The 18,336-nt window shown below is 35.8% G+C and overlaps 1 protein-coding gene across 1 annotated transcript in view; it reads left to right on the forward strand.

The window, feature by feature from the left end:
* The window catches only part of Acvr2a (activin A receptor type 2A), an 80,052-nt gene that overhangs the window by 46,624 nt on the left and 15,092 nt on the right, over positions 1 to 18,336 (forward strand). The window contains exons 2-4 of the mRNA XM_006974291.4: positions 5 to 212; positions 2,747 to 2,856; positions 3,047 to 3,201. Coding sequence (XP_006974353.1) covers positions 5 to 212; positions 2,747 to 2,856; positions 3,047 to 3,201 — 473 coding nt within the window. The remainder of the gene's footprint in view (positions 1 to 4; positions 213 to 2,746; positions 2,857 to 3,046; positions 3,202 to 18,336) is intronic.

Here is an 18,336-nt window from a genome sequence, read left to right on the forward strand (position 1 = left end):
ACAGGTGCTATACTTGGTCGATCAGAAACTCAGGAGTGTCTTTTCTTTAATGCTAATTGGGAAAGAGACAGAACCAATCAAACTGGTGTGGAGCCTTGTTACGGTGACAAAGATAAACGGCGACATTGTTTTGCTACCTGGAAGAATATCTCTGGTTCCATCGAAATAGTGAAACAAGGTTGTTGGCTGGATGACATCAACTGCTATGACAGGTAAGGATGTCCTTATATTTTATGATGGGGTTGAGTGACTTTCCTTCTGCCTGTCCTGCCTTGAAAACATAAAGATCAGTGCATGCATTTTCACTTAAGTGTTTCTTGCTGTTTTAAAGATGAAATTATGAAGACCACATGAACCAATGGCAAGAACTTTCTTTCAAATTAATAAACATGCCTTGTTTATGTTTTATGCTTGATATATCTTGAATAATCTACAGGTAATGAGAACCCTTATATGAATAATTTTCACCCTCATATTAGCATTATAAGCCTAAAGCCAAATTTAAAAATTACTTTAAAAGAAAGTATATGTGTTGAAAAGTCTATTCTCAAAGAAGAATAATGCTTGATTGCAGTATTTAATTCCCATTCTTTATATCTTTGGAAGAAATTGATCTTCTCTCCCTCACCCATTTTGTCTCGCAAAGTAGGTAGACCTTTGTTTTTTTAACCCAGGAGACATTTAACTTAACATTCAGAACTGTATCAGAACTAAAAACTCATACAAAGCTATATTGTCTTTAATAGATCTTGTTTAAATTGTTTTATACTGGAAATAAGATAAATGGTCATGTAATCGAGTACTTCTGATCTTTCTATAAGAAGGGACATTGATATTGGACTGATGACCATTTTTCTGCCTGAGCCACAGCTTTTCCATTAGGGGTGGGCAGTGTAGAGTGGTAGAGGCCTGCAGAGCCCTAGGTAACCAGCTATCTTGGACCCAAAAAGTTGTACTGTATCTGCTGACCACTATATCTGTTCCCAAGAGCCTCAATTATCTGGAATTGATGATTACTTAGCCATATGTGACCCTAGGCATTCATTGACTAAATTATGAAAATTAAATTAGCTCCACTTAATGAGATATCGAAGTATTATCATTTAGATATATATTTGATATTTGGGTTATGCTTCTAAGTCTAAGTTTTCCAAGAATTATTTATATATATATATATGTATGTGTGTGTATGTATATGTATATATATATGCACATACTTTCATTCTTTACCTGCATTTTGCTGACTATTATTGTTTCTACTAATAGAAGTGCAAAACCAAGTGATAATTTGCTATTATAAAAGGGGATGGGAAGACAATAGAAAAAATTGTAGGCTTATCTTTAACTGATCTTTTATTATTTCATATCAGGAAGTTGTGTATTTGTGTGTACATGGGTACATATGCATATACCCATGTGTGTGTAGTGAAAACTATTGTACTTCTAACCTGTAAACCTAGCATTTTACTTACGTGAGAACCAGGCAGTGCTGAAATGCTTAGTGAACCATTCATTGGAGCCTCACAGAGTGCATCACCCAGTGTAAAGTGCTTGTTATGAATGATTAGTACACCAGTTTTGATTCTGAGGATCAAATGATAATGCAGAAACTTATGAATACTGTTTTTATGCTCTGAAGTTGATTGAAAAACAAAAAGGACAGTTAAGAACAGAGAAAGGAAATTTTCTTGAATTAGGCTAAGTGTATTTCTTTTCAATTTTTAGAGGCATTACTAAATATTAATTTTTAAATTACACATTACTTATAAATTATGAAAATAGCCTTCACTTACCTTTTAATTTCTTCTAAGTAGACATTAATAGATTCTATTTAGAGTTTGATACTGGTAAAACCACCAGCTCTTTAACTTTTATCTGGAGTTGTCTCAGCCATATTGTTGGTGAATGCTGCCCAAAGCTTCAGTGCGGTTGTGTGCTGCATTTTTAGGTTCAGTGATGTTTAGCAGCAATATTTAAAGTTGAATTTCAAAGGACAAATGGCTATAGCTGTTTCTCAGTAGTTGAATGGAGCTTGTTTCTCGAGGCTAACTCCATGTCTTTCCAGTGACTTAGTTCCTGTGTGGAAGGCTCCTGCTTTGTATTTTAATTTAGTCAGCCTGAGTCTGATCAGTTTGAGTTATGAAGTCCTACAGTGTTTGTTGTTCATATTTTCTCCATTTTTGTTTTTAAAATCACAACCTTGATATCTGTTCAGGAATTGTAAATCTACTACTATGAGAAAAATGACACTTCCAAAGCTAGTTTGATTCTCTGATGCTGAAATATGTTCTATTCATGAGATACAAGCTCACATTACTTAGTGTATGTGTGTATTTATTTAGCTTTATATCTAGTTTTTAGTTTTTAATATTCACAAAATGGGGAAGTTGCATTTCCCATGAGCAAATGCAACTCCTAGACTAAATTGCCTCACTGGCTTTATGTTCTTCTTCAAGCTTCTCTAATAATTAAGAAAACAAAAGAGATAGTTACCTTAGATTGCTCATTACAAACCACATTAAAGCAGTAGTCTCAGGAAGTCAGTGTGATCATAATATACTCAGATGTTTGTTTACTTTTTTTTTCTCTGCTGAGATTTAGAACAGTTTTACTTTTAAGAGTGGATCATTGAATACTCATAAACACCTCCAATTTGTATGTAATGACTCCTGTCTCTGAAGAAACACATCTGTTGTAGGGTCAATGTAATGATATTGGTGTTAATTATTATTATTTTTTTTAATAGGACTGATTGTATAGAAAAAAAAGACAGCCCTGAAGTGTACTTTTGTTGCTGTGAGGGCAATATGTGTAATGAAAAGTTCTCTTATTTTCCGGAGATGGAAGTCACACAGCGTAAGTGTATAGTGAAAAATACATGCTTGTTCTGCTGGCACATTGAAAAGAAAATATGTTTGTGTTGCTGGAGTAATTTACTACTACTTTCTTCTATTGTATCCCCCACCCCCAGATCTGACTCTATGCTAACTACTTCTGATAGGATTGTAGACCAAATCTGAACCATTTCCTCTTCCCTCTTCCACAGCCACTTCAAATCCTGTTACACCGAAGCCACCCTATTACAACATCTTGCTGTACTCCTTGGTACCACTTATGTTAATTGCAGGGATTGTCATCTGTGCATTTTGGGTGTATAGACATCACAAGATGGCCTATCCTCCAGTACTTGTTCCTACTCAAGTAAGTTATTGTCCTGTATTTTCTGTTGTACATTTTATATTTTAAAGAAGTATTAACTGAGGTATAACTTAGTAACAGGTTAGCCAGTTATTTCCTTCGGAGTTCATTTTGGAGTGTTTATTGTCATGGGAACTATAGTAATTTTGTATGTCATAAACTTGTCAAAGGTTGAGGTAGAGGAGGGTCTTGAAATCCCTAGTCTCTTCTGTGGAGTCCACTGTTCTTCCAGTGCTTTAAGGATGTTGTCCTCTGTTTGCATCTTGACATAATTAATGATGAGGAAGTGGTCTCAGAACCTCCTTGGTCTTTTCCATACTGGTCTCTATTCATAGGTGATGTCTTTTTACAGACCCTTTGCGCAAACACCCTCTGAGTTAGAATTGATTCAGAAGGTTAGCAAAGAATGTATGGGAAAGGGAGGCTTTGTAAAGGCTTAGGGATATATAGCTGGAAAGATGGTTTAGGTAGAAGTTGCAGAGAGACATTGTTTACCATGTGTGACTGATAATTTAGGTATGTTGATTGTTTCCAGCATGGCAAATGTGTATTGAACACTAAAAACTTTAAAAAATGTCTTTGATTTTCACTCACTTCAGAAATATTTCTGAACACAGGTGCACTAGGTAATCAGATTAAACTCCCTGAATTTTTTCTATTGTCTATTATGTACGGTGCTGTCACTGGTCTAGTGCTACATAGGACTTCTCGTGGAAGTAGCTAATATTCTACATGCTCAGGAAAGCTGGTAACTCTTGCTTATACATCCTTGAGCCATCTCTAAATTCTAATTTTTACTGTATTTCTTTTAACTCTTTAGAATACCTTGGGCCTTTTGGGTCTCTTGGTTTAACTCTGTTTTTTTAATGTTAGTATACTAAATGGTAAAACTTGATTAAAGAAAATAGTAAAATCTGGTATTTAAATGTCCAAGCATTATTTAGATAACACACCCAACATCTGTTGAATCAGCTCATTGATTTTTATAATGAAAGATATATGTGGAAAAATAGACACAGTGATAAATAACTTTTCAATACTTCTGTCAGTGTGACTTTAAAATTTAAAAACTTTTAATTTAAATTTTAAAATTTAATTAAAAAAATTTTTAGTATCTAAATTTAGAAGAGAAAGTTCTCAGTGCTCTAATAATTCTCTGAAATTACCTTAGATTCATAAATGTGATAGAAACAGCCTAAAAACCACATGTAAGGGAAATTTATATATAATTTATGGAATTTTTGTTAAAGGAAGTTTTGAACAGTAATATAATATTATAGATAGAACATTGAAGTATATCCAATGCTGTTATGAGAGTGTGGTTAAGATGTTTTTAAGTGTGCTTGTGTACATGTGTTCGTATGTGCGTGCATGTGTATTATGTTAGCCTATATATTAGATGACTTTTATAGGAAGTACAAATTAATTGAAGGGTTTAACTTTTTTTTTTTTTAAGAAGAAAGACACTGTTACTATTCATTAATAGTGAATTATTACCCCAGATCTGGTAATAAGTATCCCCTCTGGGTTTTAGATGTTTGTTGCCGTTGATACTCTTGTACGTGTTTAGGAAGGCTGAAAAATAAGGAATCAGTTTTGTGGTTGAGTAACTTGGCATAGACAAGTTTTTACAAAAAATACAACACAGAACTAACTTTAAACTTTCCTTGGATTTTAAATTGTGTGCAAAATGGCATTGTCTTTTATGTGGAGTATTAACTCTGGTTATCTCAGACTTTTGATGAAAAGGTATAGCTGTATGCTTCAAGTCTCCTTTTGGTGAGAGGTTTATGCAAATTTTGTAATCCAATTTCAAAAGGCTCTTTTTAAATTTAAAAATAATTGGAGGTAATTACATCAAGTATTTGCTGAACATTGAAATGCTTGTTCTAGGGTACTGTTATGAATAATTACATACGTGTGTGTGTGTGTGTGTGTGTGTGTGTGTGTGTGTATACACACACACACATATATGGCTTTTTTTAATGACTCCTAAATTGTGATACTGGTATGTAAGGATAATCTTTGGGATTTCTTAAAACATTTACATTCCTGGACCATACTCCTGAACGTGTAGAATGGGGCTGTTGATAAAGTGTATTTAATAAGCACTGACTTAATTAATTTTATCTCACAGGACTTAGTATGTAGTATTAGATTATAGATAAACTGTGACGTATAAAAACTCACAAGTGTCAGAGCTGGAATTTAAACCAAGATGTTCTTCAAGCTTTGCTCCTTTTGCTTTTCTGTTTTGCTCCTCTTTTCAGAAAGCAGCTACTTCTGAATAGAATTTAGGTAACTCAGAAATATCTGTGGCATCTCTTTATCATATTATTGTCTGATTTCCCTTTCCGCTTTAGATGTTTAGTAGTTTGTGTACCTACTCAGGTGAGCACTACCCTCATCTCCTATTAGTCTCTTAAGACGATGAAAGGACATACACCACAGCTGGACAGAAAACACATACTCATGTGCTTTCCTTTGAAAGTTGAAAATGTAGAATACATTTTTGAACATGTGATTGGATCCTAGACAGAAATTCCTGGCTAGTGGTTTGATGCTGCCAGTGTGCACTCATTGTTTAAGATTTTTTTTTTTTAATTTTTTAAATTTTTTATTTTTTATTTTGGTTTTTCGAGACAGGGTTTCTCTGTAGTTTTGCGCCTTTCCTGGAACTCACTTTGTAGACCAGGCTGGCCTCGAACTCACAGAGATCCGCCTGCCTCTGCCTCCCGAGTGCTGGGATTAAAGGCGTGCGCCACCACCGCCCGGCTTGTTTAAGATGTTTTGAAGTAGGAATGAGTGGGTAGATGAGATATACTGCACATATAAAGTCTTGAGGACATACCTGCATTTTACCAGCTAGGTACCCACCTTCCCAGCTAAAAGACCTGTTAGGAAAAGATCTTACAGTATTGCTAAGGGTATCTAGAACATATTCTTTGTACCTTGTTTAAGTCCTTTAGGGAAATGACAGTATGTTTTACTACTTAGAGAAACTTTCAAATCTTTAGCTAATGGCTGGTTTATGAATAAACTGGTATCTGGTAAGGAATTGGCCTTGTCAAGATCAATAAGCTCGTTCTGTCAGTTAAGTAATGGCAGTCATCATGGTAAAGACACCATTTATTTAGAGTATTTTTCATCTTTATTAGTATTACTTTAAATAATATTAGGACATACTTTAAAATCTGGTTCTTTTTAATTATGGTTCTTTATAATGAACAAAAAACATCTAACTTTTTGTATCCTTAATCATGCAAAATAATGTTGCATGATTAAGGATACAAAAAGGGCAGATGTCTGTTTGCCTAAGAATTGAAGCTGCTGATGTTTCTTTATAACTCATAGCTGCAGTGTTTCTCATGTTGTTTCGTGGTATCACGGCTATCACAGTCATTTGGGATGAACATACTGGAGAAACTACTGTTTTTAGCCCTGCCATTTCCCAGGCCCATTCACCACCTTTTTATCCTGATGGGATTGTATTCAGAATGTTACTGCCCCGAGGCTGTTGTCTCTATAATCTTACAGCTGTTCTTGCTTTCATGTTCTCCAAAACCTCTGCTATTGCTAGAACAATATTTTATATGTTGGATTCTGTTGCTTTAGCGATTAGAAGAACTCAAGGGCTCTTACTGCTTTGTACTCCATGACATGTGGTCCACTCTATAACATCTTAGGAGTCTCTCTCCGTAGTATAACCCAAACCATCCAGCATATGCATCTAGAGTTGTATTTATGTGCTACATGAGATGACTGAGAATGGCACTCAATTTACTTTCTCTCCTCTGTGATTCAATAGGTAATCCCAGGAGAGAAAAGCTCATAGTATTCTGTATACATACTGTATCATAGTTCATTATTCCACTAGGTTGTAAGCCTCTTGAAGACTTACAAAGTATATAACAACTGTGTTTCTAGTGTTTGTGAGGAATGATAACTTCTAAGCACTGAATACTAAGTTGAGTTTGTTTTGTGTAGAGTCACACTGAGATGATAACATTATTCCAGGGAATTCTTTTAATAAACAGTCAGATACTTTTAGGGCTTTGCCTTGAGAAAAATCTGGAGGCTGTAGTTTTGGAGGATGTACAATAAGTTGAAGTATTCCTAGCTTTTATAAGGCAGTGACATGATCAGACTCAAGAAGAGCCTCTCATTTTGTATTATGTAGGTCACGTTTCTATTGTTTATGCTAAACTCTTTCCACACATAGGAAGCTCACACACTGAGTAAATTGAATGCAAACTGGTTTTTCTGGTGATAGTGAGTCATGAATATGAGAGACTTGATGGACTCTTATTAAGCTTTATTGTGGTAAAGAGTTAGTGTGGTTTCAGTAAAACTGGATGTAAGCTTAGGTTTCCTATTTAAGATCTATGTTTATGCTGATAAAACCCACCACTTGATCAAATGAATATTAGAGCCCAGAAATAACTTACCTTAAATGAGGTATGAAGTTAGCTTTTTGCTCATTTTAAAAGGCTATATAAATAGCACTTTAGTATTGTACCATTGTTCTTAAGGGGACATTAGCTTCTTTAGTCCACATGTCATGACATTTTGTCTAGTTGTTGGTTTGAGGTGGAGTAAGGGCTTTCACATGTTGGGGATCTCCAAGTTGAGCATGCAAAGTAATCCCATTGACCTTAATATTAAAGTAATAATAGGTTGTCATTTCATGCTGTGCCAAATTACTACCCACTGAGAAAGCAAGTCATCTGTGAAGATGCTTTGCAGGGTTTTCCTCTTGATCATGAGCCTATATATACATCCATTGAAATGTAGTGAGAAACCAAATTATGGAATACCATATTCCAGTCAGTTTAGGAAAGTGTGCTCCTTTCTTTCTCAAGTGAAGATGTAGGGCAAACTTACTAAGTTTTATTGATAATGTTTAGCATGCTAATATTAAATTATACTTGCAAAATGAGTTTAATATTTATAGAAGCATACTTTTTAAAATACACTTTTAGTCAAAATATAAATTTACTTATAATTTGACATCATTACTTTTCCCTTTCCCCTCCTTGCTGCAGTCCCCCACCAATTTCCCTTGCTCCAGCTCCTTCCATATCTCCCCACCTCACTCTCACATTAATAGCTTCCTTTAACTATTTTTGTTACATACCTGTATGCATAAATGTAAAGATACAATCTGCTAAGTCTAATTTTGTTGTTTGTGTTAGGTTTCAGGGCTTATCCCTTTGCATTAGATAACCAGGTAGGGGATTTATCCCTGGGAAAGGTGAATTTTTCTCTTTCTGTACCTATTCATTGCCTGTGGTTCTTTATCTAGGGGTGGAATCCTGTGAGATTTCCCTTTCTTGGTGATACTACTATTGATCCTGTTTATGCAGCCATTTCCTGGTTCTCTGGCTCTTAGAATTTTTCCACCCCATCTTCTGTACTATTCCCTGAGCCATAGATACAGGAGCTGTGATGTAGATGTATGTATTAGGGCTGGGCTCCCACAGTCTGTTGATTCTGCATTGTGTCCAGTAGTGGTTTTTGTGATGGTCTTCATTTGCTATAAAGATGAGGCTTCTTTGATGACAGTTGGTAGCTAGACCGATCTATGTGTATAAGGGTACGATTTAGAATATAGTAAGGAATTATGCTGATCTAGCAAAATAGTGGTAGTAGTTTCTTTTCTAAGGCTCATGGCCTCATGAGCCTTGGGAATCTGGCTATATTTTCAAGCATTATTTCCTTCCTATGAGGGGGCCATAAGTCCAATCAGATAGCTGTTGGTTACCACTGACATGTGAGTGCCACTTATTACATCTTTATGGATATTTCATTATGCTGGTCATTGTTGTGGTTTATAGGTATCACAGCTGGGTGGGATTATTAACTGCTTTCCTCCGTTGTTGACTTGCATAGGATTTTTATGGTACCATGGAAGCTGGACCACGGGAAGGAGGTTTTTAGGTCTGATCCAGTTTGAATTAGTGTTGTATGACAAAACCTTTCCTGGGGAGATGCAACACACATGTCTACTCACCCCAAATAGGAATACCGTGGCAGACCAAAGTACCAGATACCACCAAAGTCCAGCTTGATGAACCATGAGTTTTATTGGGGTTACTTACAATAATATGGTGAACCATGAATTTTATTGGGGTTGCTTACTGTATGGGTGACGTGTTACCTAACAGGAGCAAAAATGACTCAACAATAGCTGCCCACCAAAGCCCACCCCAGTATGGGTGACACCTCACGAAAGCTGGGAACCTGGAGTGCACTGCAAACTTGCAGGCAGTTGGAGAGTGTCCTTCCAAGAGGCTCATTTCTAAACCTCTTCCAGGCAGCTCTACGGATTCCTGCTTCCTCTAGGCAGCTGGTGTGGCCTGTGTTTTCTTGGCAGCTTTGGCACTTCTGAGTCTTTGTTACAGCTTGGCTTGTTAGTTCTTTGAGGGATTCTCAGCTTTTATTGCTTACTGGCAGAGAGGGGCCTAGTGAATCCAGTCAGTTTTAGGGACTTCCTGAAACTGTTCCCAGTTGTTTACCTTCCTGTTTAAGGAGTTTCCCTGCAGCTTCAATCTCAGAGGAAGCTGTTATACAACGACTGGGTTGATTGATTAATCAGTTTTTTTTTTTTTCTCTTCTGCTTGAAATAAGACTATGTTTGCTGTATGGACACAATTTATTTAGAAAGCGTTCTTTCAAAAGAGGAAAAATCATTCACATTTATCACTTGCTATAAATAATTTTAAGATTGGTATGCATCCTTGGATACTTTCTCTAGCTTCATCTGTTTGGCTGTTGCATTTTCTCTCCATTAAACTATCAAATACTATTTTTCTTTTATAGACTATAAAGTATTCTTCTACAAGTAGCTTCTTTCAGGTCAACAGTATAGAAAAATAGCTCTTCAGCTTGATTGCCATTTATCTCAATCCATTAAGTGATGTATTTTTAAGTGTAACTTAGTAGAGTGTTACTGTATGCTCAGGAAATACTACAATTTAATGTGTTGGTACAAATTGTGTACATTTAGGGTATATGGTGTGATATTTTATCAGTTTAGTAAAGTTTGTATGAGATTTCTGATAGGAGAAATCTACATTTTATAAGTATTTCAACCATATTTTAACATGCTTAAAATATGATGCTATAATGCCAATTTATACTTGTATATCTTTGTATATATATTCTTAAGAATGGCTCAGGACTGTTCTAGATGTTTTTCCTTTTGTGTCCCACTGGGGTATATAATTGTTTTTGTACAGCAACTAAAATTGTAACTTCATTTAAAATATACTTCTAAGCAAATTTTTAGAAATTATTGATAGGTATATAGCTTGAAAAATTACTCTCACCAAACACGCAAAGTTTTTTCTATTTACAATGCTTATTATTTATAATTTCTATATACAATGCCTAAATATAGTCAGGTGGAGATTGTCTAATAATTCTTTATCCAAAAGCAAAGAGGTGAGAGGAAGACAAAAACCATGGAGCTTAACCTCCTTAGAGTGGAACTGCACACTACACTTACTTGTGAAAGCCAGTTCTTTGAGTGCTTTGACCACCCCCCTCACCCCCGCCACACACACACACACAACTGCCTGTGATCATCATTCCATTCTTAGCATCTGGGGTGCAGTTTCCTTTGACCAACCTGGAGGTGGACTCATGAGTGTAGATCAGAGTACATGCTTACCCTTTTTCTGGAGAGTAGGTAGTAGCCAGGAGGAGGCAAACTTTTTCTGCATCAATCTCATGTCCCAGACTTTATCCTAGATGTCTTCCTTTATTCCTAGCTACATCATTGCTCTAAAACCCCTTTCCATTAATTCAAAATAGTAGAAGTAGAAAAGTTCATTTGTTAATAAAATAAATACTGTGGGCTGTCTTTCTGTTTTTGGTGAACCTCTCTCTTGGTGCTTACGTACCTGCTGTGAGCCCTGCACTATGCATGCTACCTAGTACAGGTGCAGGATGGTCCCTGCTTGCCCTCCTGCGGCTCACAGTTACATGAAGGTAAGATGGAAACAGGCTGTTTATTTAACTTTGCCACTTGGAAATGAAAGTGAAGAAATTATGAAAGGAATGGCCAGTGGAAGAAAGATGATTGACATTCTGTAGTGCTGAGAGAACTCTATTTGAGGTGTTGGCCAGTGTTAAAATGCTCAGTAACTGTCTGCTGTCATTGTCCTCTCTGTCACAGCTTTGACTCAAAAGGAATACTTTTCATTGAAACTATTACTGATATAATACTCTGAAATATATGCTACACCAAGTTCATTGTACTAATGAAAAAAATCGGAGCACTCAGGTGAAACAACCTGACTTACAATCTTGTCCTGATTGGCAATGCCTGGGCTTTTATTCAGGGATTATTGTCCATTGACTGAATGGCTTATTTCAATAATTAGATGGAGTCCATAGAAAGCTAAATTAGGGAAAAATAATTAGAGTTCACTATTTCATATGAATATAGTTTTATTTATGTCTAGGCAGCTTAGTAGTTAAATATTTTCTCACATCCGTTTTCTTTCTTTCATCTTCACTTAAAGGTTATAAATGTTAAATAAAAGTAAGTTTTCTTTATAGCTAGTCACAAGCCTTATGTTTTTGCACAGCAGCTAAGAGGGGAGCGGGCTTTGCCTACATCTCTTAGGAAACTGCCTACCCTGGTGCTGGCTGCCCTGTGCTGCTAAAGGCTTGGGGAGTCTGTTCAGAGTCTTTATTATCTACATTGCTTTCTGTTTGCTTTCAGGAATAGTTCGATGAGAGAAACTATAAGGAATCTTGGGATCTAATTAATAGATCCATGGCTGAGCATTTGACAGTATCTGATTTATTCATCTGTTAATATATGCCTGCCCTTTTCTAGCTTGTTGATAGTCTAAAAAATGAAGAATTGTGGCATTTCTAAGAATATATGATAATTAGATGACTAAGAGGAGACACATTCAGAATTTGTCAGTTTTCACATAATATAGACACTTGATGGTTGTAAGAAAAGATTGTTGTGTGGTGTGCAAAAATAAATATATATGGAAACTAATCTGCCTAAGTAGATACACTTAATTAAGATTGTCTGTCTGTGTGTTTGTGTGTATTAAACAGTAAAGAAAGTTGTAGTACATGTTGTATGTGTATTTATGAATGGTATATAAAAGTTTCTATTTCTAGAATGATTTCTTTGAATTTTAGATTTGCATAGCTAACTGCTTACCAAATAGCTCCACTTGGATGTCTCTTAGCACTTCCCATTCAGGGATCATGATTGTCTTTTCCAAACCTATGTTTCAATAAACGCAGCACTTGTCCATGTGGCTGTATAACCTAAAATCTAGGATGTGTCCTAACAATGCTTTTCACTCCCATCAGTCCCCTCTACTGCGACATTTTGACATTTTTCTTTCAGGGTGCTCTCCTAAGGGAAAAACTGGGCAGTGTAAGTCAGCTGTCTTACAGATGCTCAAGCTAGTGACTTCCTTTCTCCTGATTTTAGTTTTTAATTATGCCTTTGTTAGTGCAAATCATCAATTAGTCCATCTGCTGTCAAGTTCATGAGAGCCTGAGTAGATAGTACTTGACACAAACAGTGCGGTCAGTCAACTTTTTTGAGTGAGGAAATGAATGAGTGAGTCAAGTCCTATGTTCTTTTCTGATGTTTGGCAGTAAGTTCCTTCCTTCTTGATAAGCAGTCGGTCTGTTTCTAATCTGGAACTCTTCTTACTTGGCATTAAGGAGTTGATTTGATTTTTAGTTACTTACAGTTACAGTGCAGAGTACTCAAAGCCACCTTTCCATTTTGTGAATCCAGGCCGTTTTGTTTGGTGAGTTTTTTCTGTTTATATGTTCAGTGATCTCTTTTGCTTGTTTGACTGCATATACTGCAAAGGTTTTTTTTTTGTTGTTGTTGGTGGTGGTGCCTCTTGTTTACCTTGTATCTTTTGTCCATTCTAATGTTCATTTATGGAGAAGTATATCTAAAAAGATATACTTAAAGTCTGTTTATGTATTTTATTTAATTAATTAACTTATTTATTTAATTTTTTGGTTTTTGTCTTTCCCATTCTTATTACATTAAAGCTTGTTTTTAGCCTTCATTTTTTTATTTGTGTATTTTATATCTTATTCTAATGTTCATTATAAAGTTAACTGAGTAGGCCTAATACTTTCTAAGATTAAAAGTAACATTTACTTGCGCTGATGTCTTTATCTCTGCAAGTTCTTGAGTTTAAACAAGATCTCAGTGATTCTTGTGTCTTTGCATTCCCTGGGAGAGAGGTATTGTATTCAGGAATGCTGAGGTTCTCTAATGGTGTGGTAGGATTAAGCTAGCTTTTTGATGACTGGTGAATAGTCCTGGATGATTATCACAGGACGAAAATCCAGCAAACAACTGGTATAGATAACTGGATTGTCATTTCTTTTTGCAAGTGGCACTGTTCTCTGTAGAAATAGTGGAATCTGGGGAATGTGGTCATCTGTTGGGAGTTTTCAAGCTCCCTAGCAGTAGCTAACGTGTATTTCACTGAATTTAACATTAAAGCAGTTATCTTTTTAGGGTTGACTTGTTCTCTAGTACTATCTGACTGTTCTCAGGTTGTAAGAACTGTGTCTGGGTACTCATTTCCAGGGTACTACTACTTACTCAGTTGTTACATACTTCCTAAGTTTAAAGTTACTATAATACTGAAATTGTATTTTGAACTGCTAATAAATGCTTAATTCGAAGTATGAACTAAGTCATCTAAATCCTGTTCTGGTAGGATCTATTTTGATTTATTCTTGTTGCTACAGCTGGGCAGGGAGTTTTATAACAGGCCTAGTTTGTCACCAGGTTTTGTTTAATTCTGGCCATCTTTCTTCCTTATGTGTTTTCTTCCCAGTTTGTCTTTTCTGAGCACACACATAGCCACCAAAAGCATTATTTTGTGTTTTACTATAAGGTCCTACTGCCTTCCAGAAAGGTGAGTTCACTCACTGGAAGGAAATTTCGGAGGTTCTTATAAAAGCTGTAAAAAAAAAAACAAAAAAAAAAAAAACAAAAAAACAAAACCAAAAAACTAGAGTTGAGAGACATTACCACTCACAAAGGGCTTCTTTACAAGCATGAGCATATAAGTTTGATCCTTAGAGCCCACATGAAAGAAAGAAAGAGAGAGGAAAAGGAAAAGGGGAGGGGGAAGGCAGGCGGGGTGGGTGTGATGGTATATGCTTGTAATCCCAGCACTGGAGAAATTGAGGCAGGTGGGTTCCTCGGGCTTGCTGGCCAGCCTAGGAGTTCCAGACAGTGGGAAATGACACTTTTGGAATGACTCCCGAGGTTGTCCACTAACCTCCATGCACATGTCCCTATACATGTATGCGCACACCCATGAAAACTATTAGAAAGCCTGGTCTGAGAGAATTGGGTTTCTTCAGGCTGCTTGATTTTGTTAAAGGCAATACTGCCCTCTGCTGGTCAGAACCAATTCCAGCTCCCGTCTTCCCCAGTTCAATTGCCTACTCTTGCATTTAGACTTTAAAACCTTTTCAAGTACTAAGTAGTGTCTAAAATTTATTTTACTTGCTGGCTTGAAGCCCATTGGATCAGGTAATTTGGAGTTATTTTACATCAAAATTTATTTATTACCACCCTGATAGGTGATATCCAAGGCTTTTTCCTTTACGTTTTTTATACTACTTTCCTCTGGCTATAAGGAAAGTGTTCTTAATCTTTATCTTAAAAATATAGTCCATTGAATCACTGTCTACTTTAAAAAAGCTAATTCATTCCTTCTTTCACCTTTGTAACTGATGTGTCATTTTTCATTTCATTCTGAATATGAATCGTAATTTCTTTTGCCTGTGTTTTTTCTTCACAAGCACGCCTTTCATATAATGATAGAGGTAAGATGCATTGATGTTTGCTTATGGTTGTGAAAGCTTTTGTGGATGCACACAAAACATTTGTCCTTAGAGTTTTGTTGTTATTGTTGCTTTACTTTGTATCCTTTATAGTTTATCTACATTTTTGTTATAAAAGTCCCCCTTTCGTATCCAAATGTGATTCATTTGACATAATAAAAGCATTTGATTTTGAAGGATCATTAACAGTATTTATATTTATCTAAGATAGAATGTAGAAAGAACTATTTCAGCTGAACAGAAGATAAAACCTAATGAGGCCATTAGCCCTAGAAACCCAGTATTTATAATTTTTTATAGTAGTTCATATATTTAAATATCAGCCTTTACCCATTTAAATAAGAGGTGTCTTTCTGGTCTAGCTCATTATCTCTTAGCTTAAAATCTGCATTTTCCAATGGTATCTCTAGCAAATGAATTAGCCGCAGAAATAACACCTTTGATAAATCTGTTGCTGCCTGGAAGGTTGAGGCTGTTTGGATTACAATGTATACTTAATTGAGAAATAAGCAAACTTGATCACTGATGGCTTTGCTGCTCCTCTTGAACAGTGTCCCAGCATTGGGTACAGTTAGTCACTGGGGAGGATCTCTGGGCAGGGGGGCTTTCCCAGTAACTGCAATTTCCACATACTTTTTGATGTCTTAAGAAGGAATACATAATCAGAGCCACTTTGCTGTGCCTCATCTTAGTTGTATGCATTAAATGGTTGTTGAAAGAGCACCGAGAGCTCCAGGGGAGGGTCTCAGAAATTCTGTAGTCCTGAGAGTTGCTGCCCCCCTCCCCAAGTGTTTCTGTACAGCAAGGCAAAGCCATGTTTTCTGGATGCCATCATTTGTGATGTGTTAAGTTCCCATTTGTCCCCTCAGGGCTTCATATGTTTAATGATACAAGTCCTTATTCCTAGAAACAAATACTGAGTTTTTCTGAATAAATTGCTATAATGATGCTAATAAACAGAATCATTTCCAATATTTTATACAATAAGTAAAACTTAAATTTTAGAGGTGCATTTAAAACTTCATCCTAGTAACTTCTTAAGAAAGGAAAAAGTTGTATCAATGGTATTATGTATTGTGTAGTTATTTTATTATGAAGTTGCTTTTTAGCCCAATCTTTAAATATTTGTGAATCTTAAAGTATACTTAAGACTACATCTCAAAAGGATTTGATGTTGATGAGAATGAACCTTTAGAGATCATTTTCTTCCCTTTTGAAAATTGGCCAGTGCTTGTTTTTTTAATTTAATTTTTTATACTGTTAGGAAATTTTGTCAGTTGTATGTTTTGTAGCAATTAATGGTAAAATTGTAATATTAAATGTTGATTCAAGATATCTCTATGAAATAAAAGTACGTTAATAAATTTACTAAGGAAAGCCTTGTAAGCCTATAGGAACTTTGAAGTTTATCTTTGCATCTAGAAATCATTTAACATACTTTGAGCCACTGTTATATTATTATTTTGAGATGTTGAAGAAATCATCTCAATTCTGTGCCATTGACTGGACTCGTGTCTATGGTTGGGGCCCCTTTGAACACAGAACAGCTCTGTGCAAGTTATCTCTAGAGACACTGTTGGTCAGTGTGTAGAAGGGTGTCAGATCAGAATGTTAGAGTTGAGTTGCCCTCTTCTTTTCTCTCTTTTCAATGATTACCTAAAGATTTTAGTATTGCTGCTTTGAAAAACTCACCCTTGTCTTTTCTATTTAGTTATTTCTCTATAAACTTGTACACGTATTCTTGGACCTTGCCGACTGGATAGTTTTCTTTGCCTCTGGAAGAGTAGTATTCACCTTTTCCTTCTCTAGTTGCCTCAGTCAGCCTGGTCCTGTCAGTAGACTCTTATTACAGGCAGAAGACAGTCAGTTCAAGAATAGGAAGGGAGGATATGATTCTCACAGCAACTTTCCAGAAAAGACAAAGGTGCCCCTTTCTGCGAATCACTGTGAGCCTGGCCTTTCTGTAGGATTTGTCGACAGCCTTTTTGGTCCATCACTCTGCTAAACAGAAGCACTTTGGTTTTATTAATTCTTCATATTTTTAGATGGGACAGCAATGTTTGTAGTCATTTGAAAACAGACATGACTTCAGAATCAGTCACAGGAAGTCTTCTGACTTATTTTTTAAAATAGGAGCTTTTCAAGCCTTTAAATAAGGATTGCCTAGAGGTTGTGTTCTTTTTCCTTGTAATACTTTGCACTGTTTCTTTGCTGGGTCATTCTAATGCTTGATAGAAATTTTTGAGACTCACAAATAGACTAGTGGATGAAGGATGCCTACAGGGAGCATTAACAGTCATGAACGTTATGAAGATGTAAAAAGGGAGAAGAAAATTAGGGTGAGATGCAGTGATCTAGGATAAAATGCCATTTTCAAGTATCTGAAGTACCAACAGGAGGTTGTTCTTGCCACAACATTTTAGTACCTTTTCACAGAACTTTTGGCCCTTGGAACATTTCTGTTGGTTAATCTGTTGGCTTCCAGAGTCTTCTTACATCTTGCTTTAGTTGAGTTGGTAAACTGATAGAACACTTTCAGCAAAAGTTACCATTCTTTTGGTTTAGGGAATTTTTTTTGCAATTCCCCTTTTTAATGTATTATACAGGCCTTATTTTAAAAATGCATCATAGTATCACTCTTGTCTTTTATTCACCATTCCATGTTTCCAGCTATGACTACCACATTCCTAGATTTTTATTTGTACTTTGTTTTATTTTTCTCTTCAGTTTTCCTCAGGACATGATTTTTATTTCTATTCAGTTTTGGGAAATAGTTAAAGGAATGAACTATTAGTATCTTGAAAAATAAGAGTGAAGAAACAAAAAGTTTGTCTATAGAAACATTTCTTTTAAGTGCTTTTTGTATTTTATATACTTGCTTAAAGTGACTGAGCATTACAAAATTAATGAAGAAAAAGTTAGTATTAAATAGCTACAAGAGAAAGTAGATTTTGAGAATTCTTTGAGAAACGGTTCTACTTTGCTGTTTTGGTACTTTTCAAATCCATATCTTTTAAGAGAATGTGAGCTGGGTGGAGCCAATGGGATACTATTAAGAGTGTTCTGAAGTTCACAGTGCTTAGACTGGCTGCTTTGTGGTTTTCACCTGCTGTTCCTAAGTAGTAGCAGTGCTAGTGTTAGATATTGCTTGCTTAGTGGTTCCTGCTAACGCCCCAGAAGCTCAGTTCTTGCAGGCTGAAAGTTAAGGTCACATTGACTTACAGTCACTTGAGTGTTAACAGTTTCTGTCAGTGT

This window comes from Peromyscus maniculatus, chromosome 4 (assembly GCF_049852395.1).
Source record: "Peromyscus maniculatus bairdii isolate BWxNUB_F1_BW_parent chromosome 4, HU_Pman_BW_mat_3.1, whole genome shotgun sequence".
Classification (NCBI taxonomy): domain Eukaryota; kingdom Metazoa; phylum Chordata; class Mammalia; order Rodentia; family Cricetidae; genus Peromyscus; species Peromyscus maniculatus.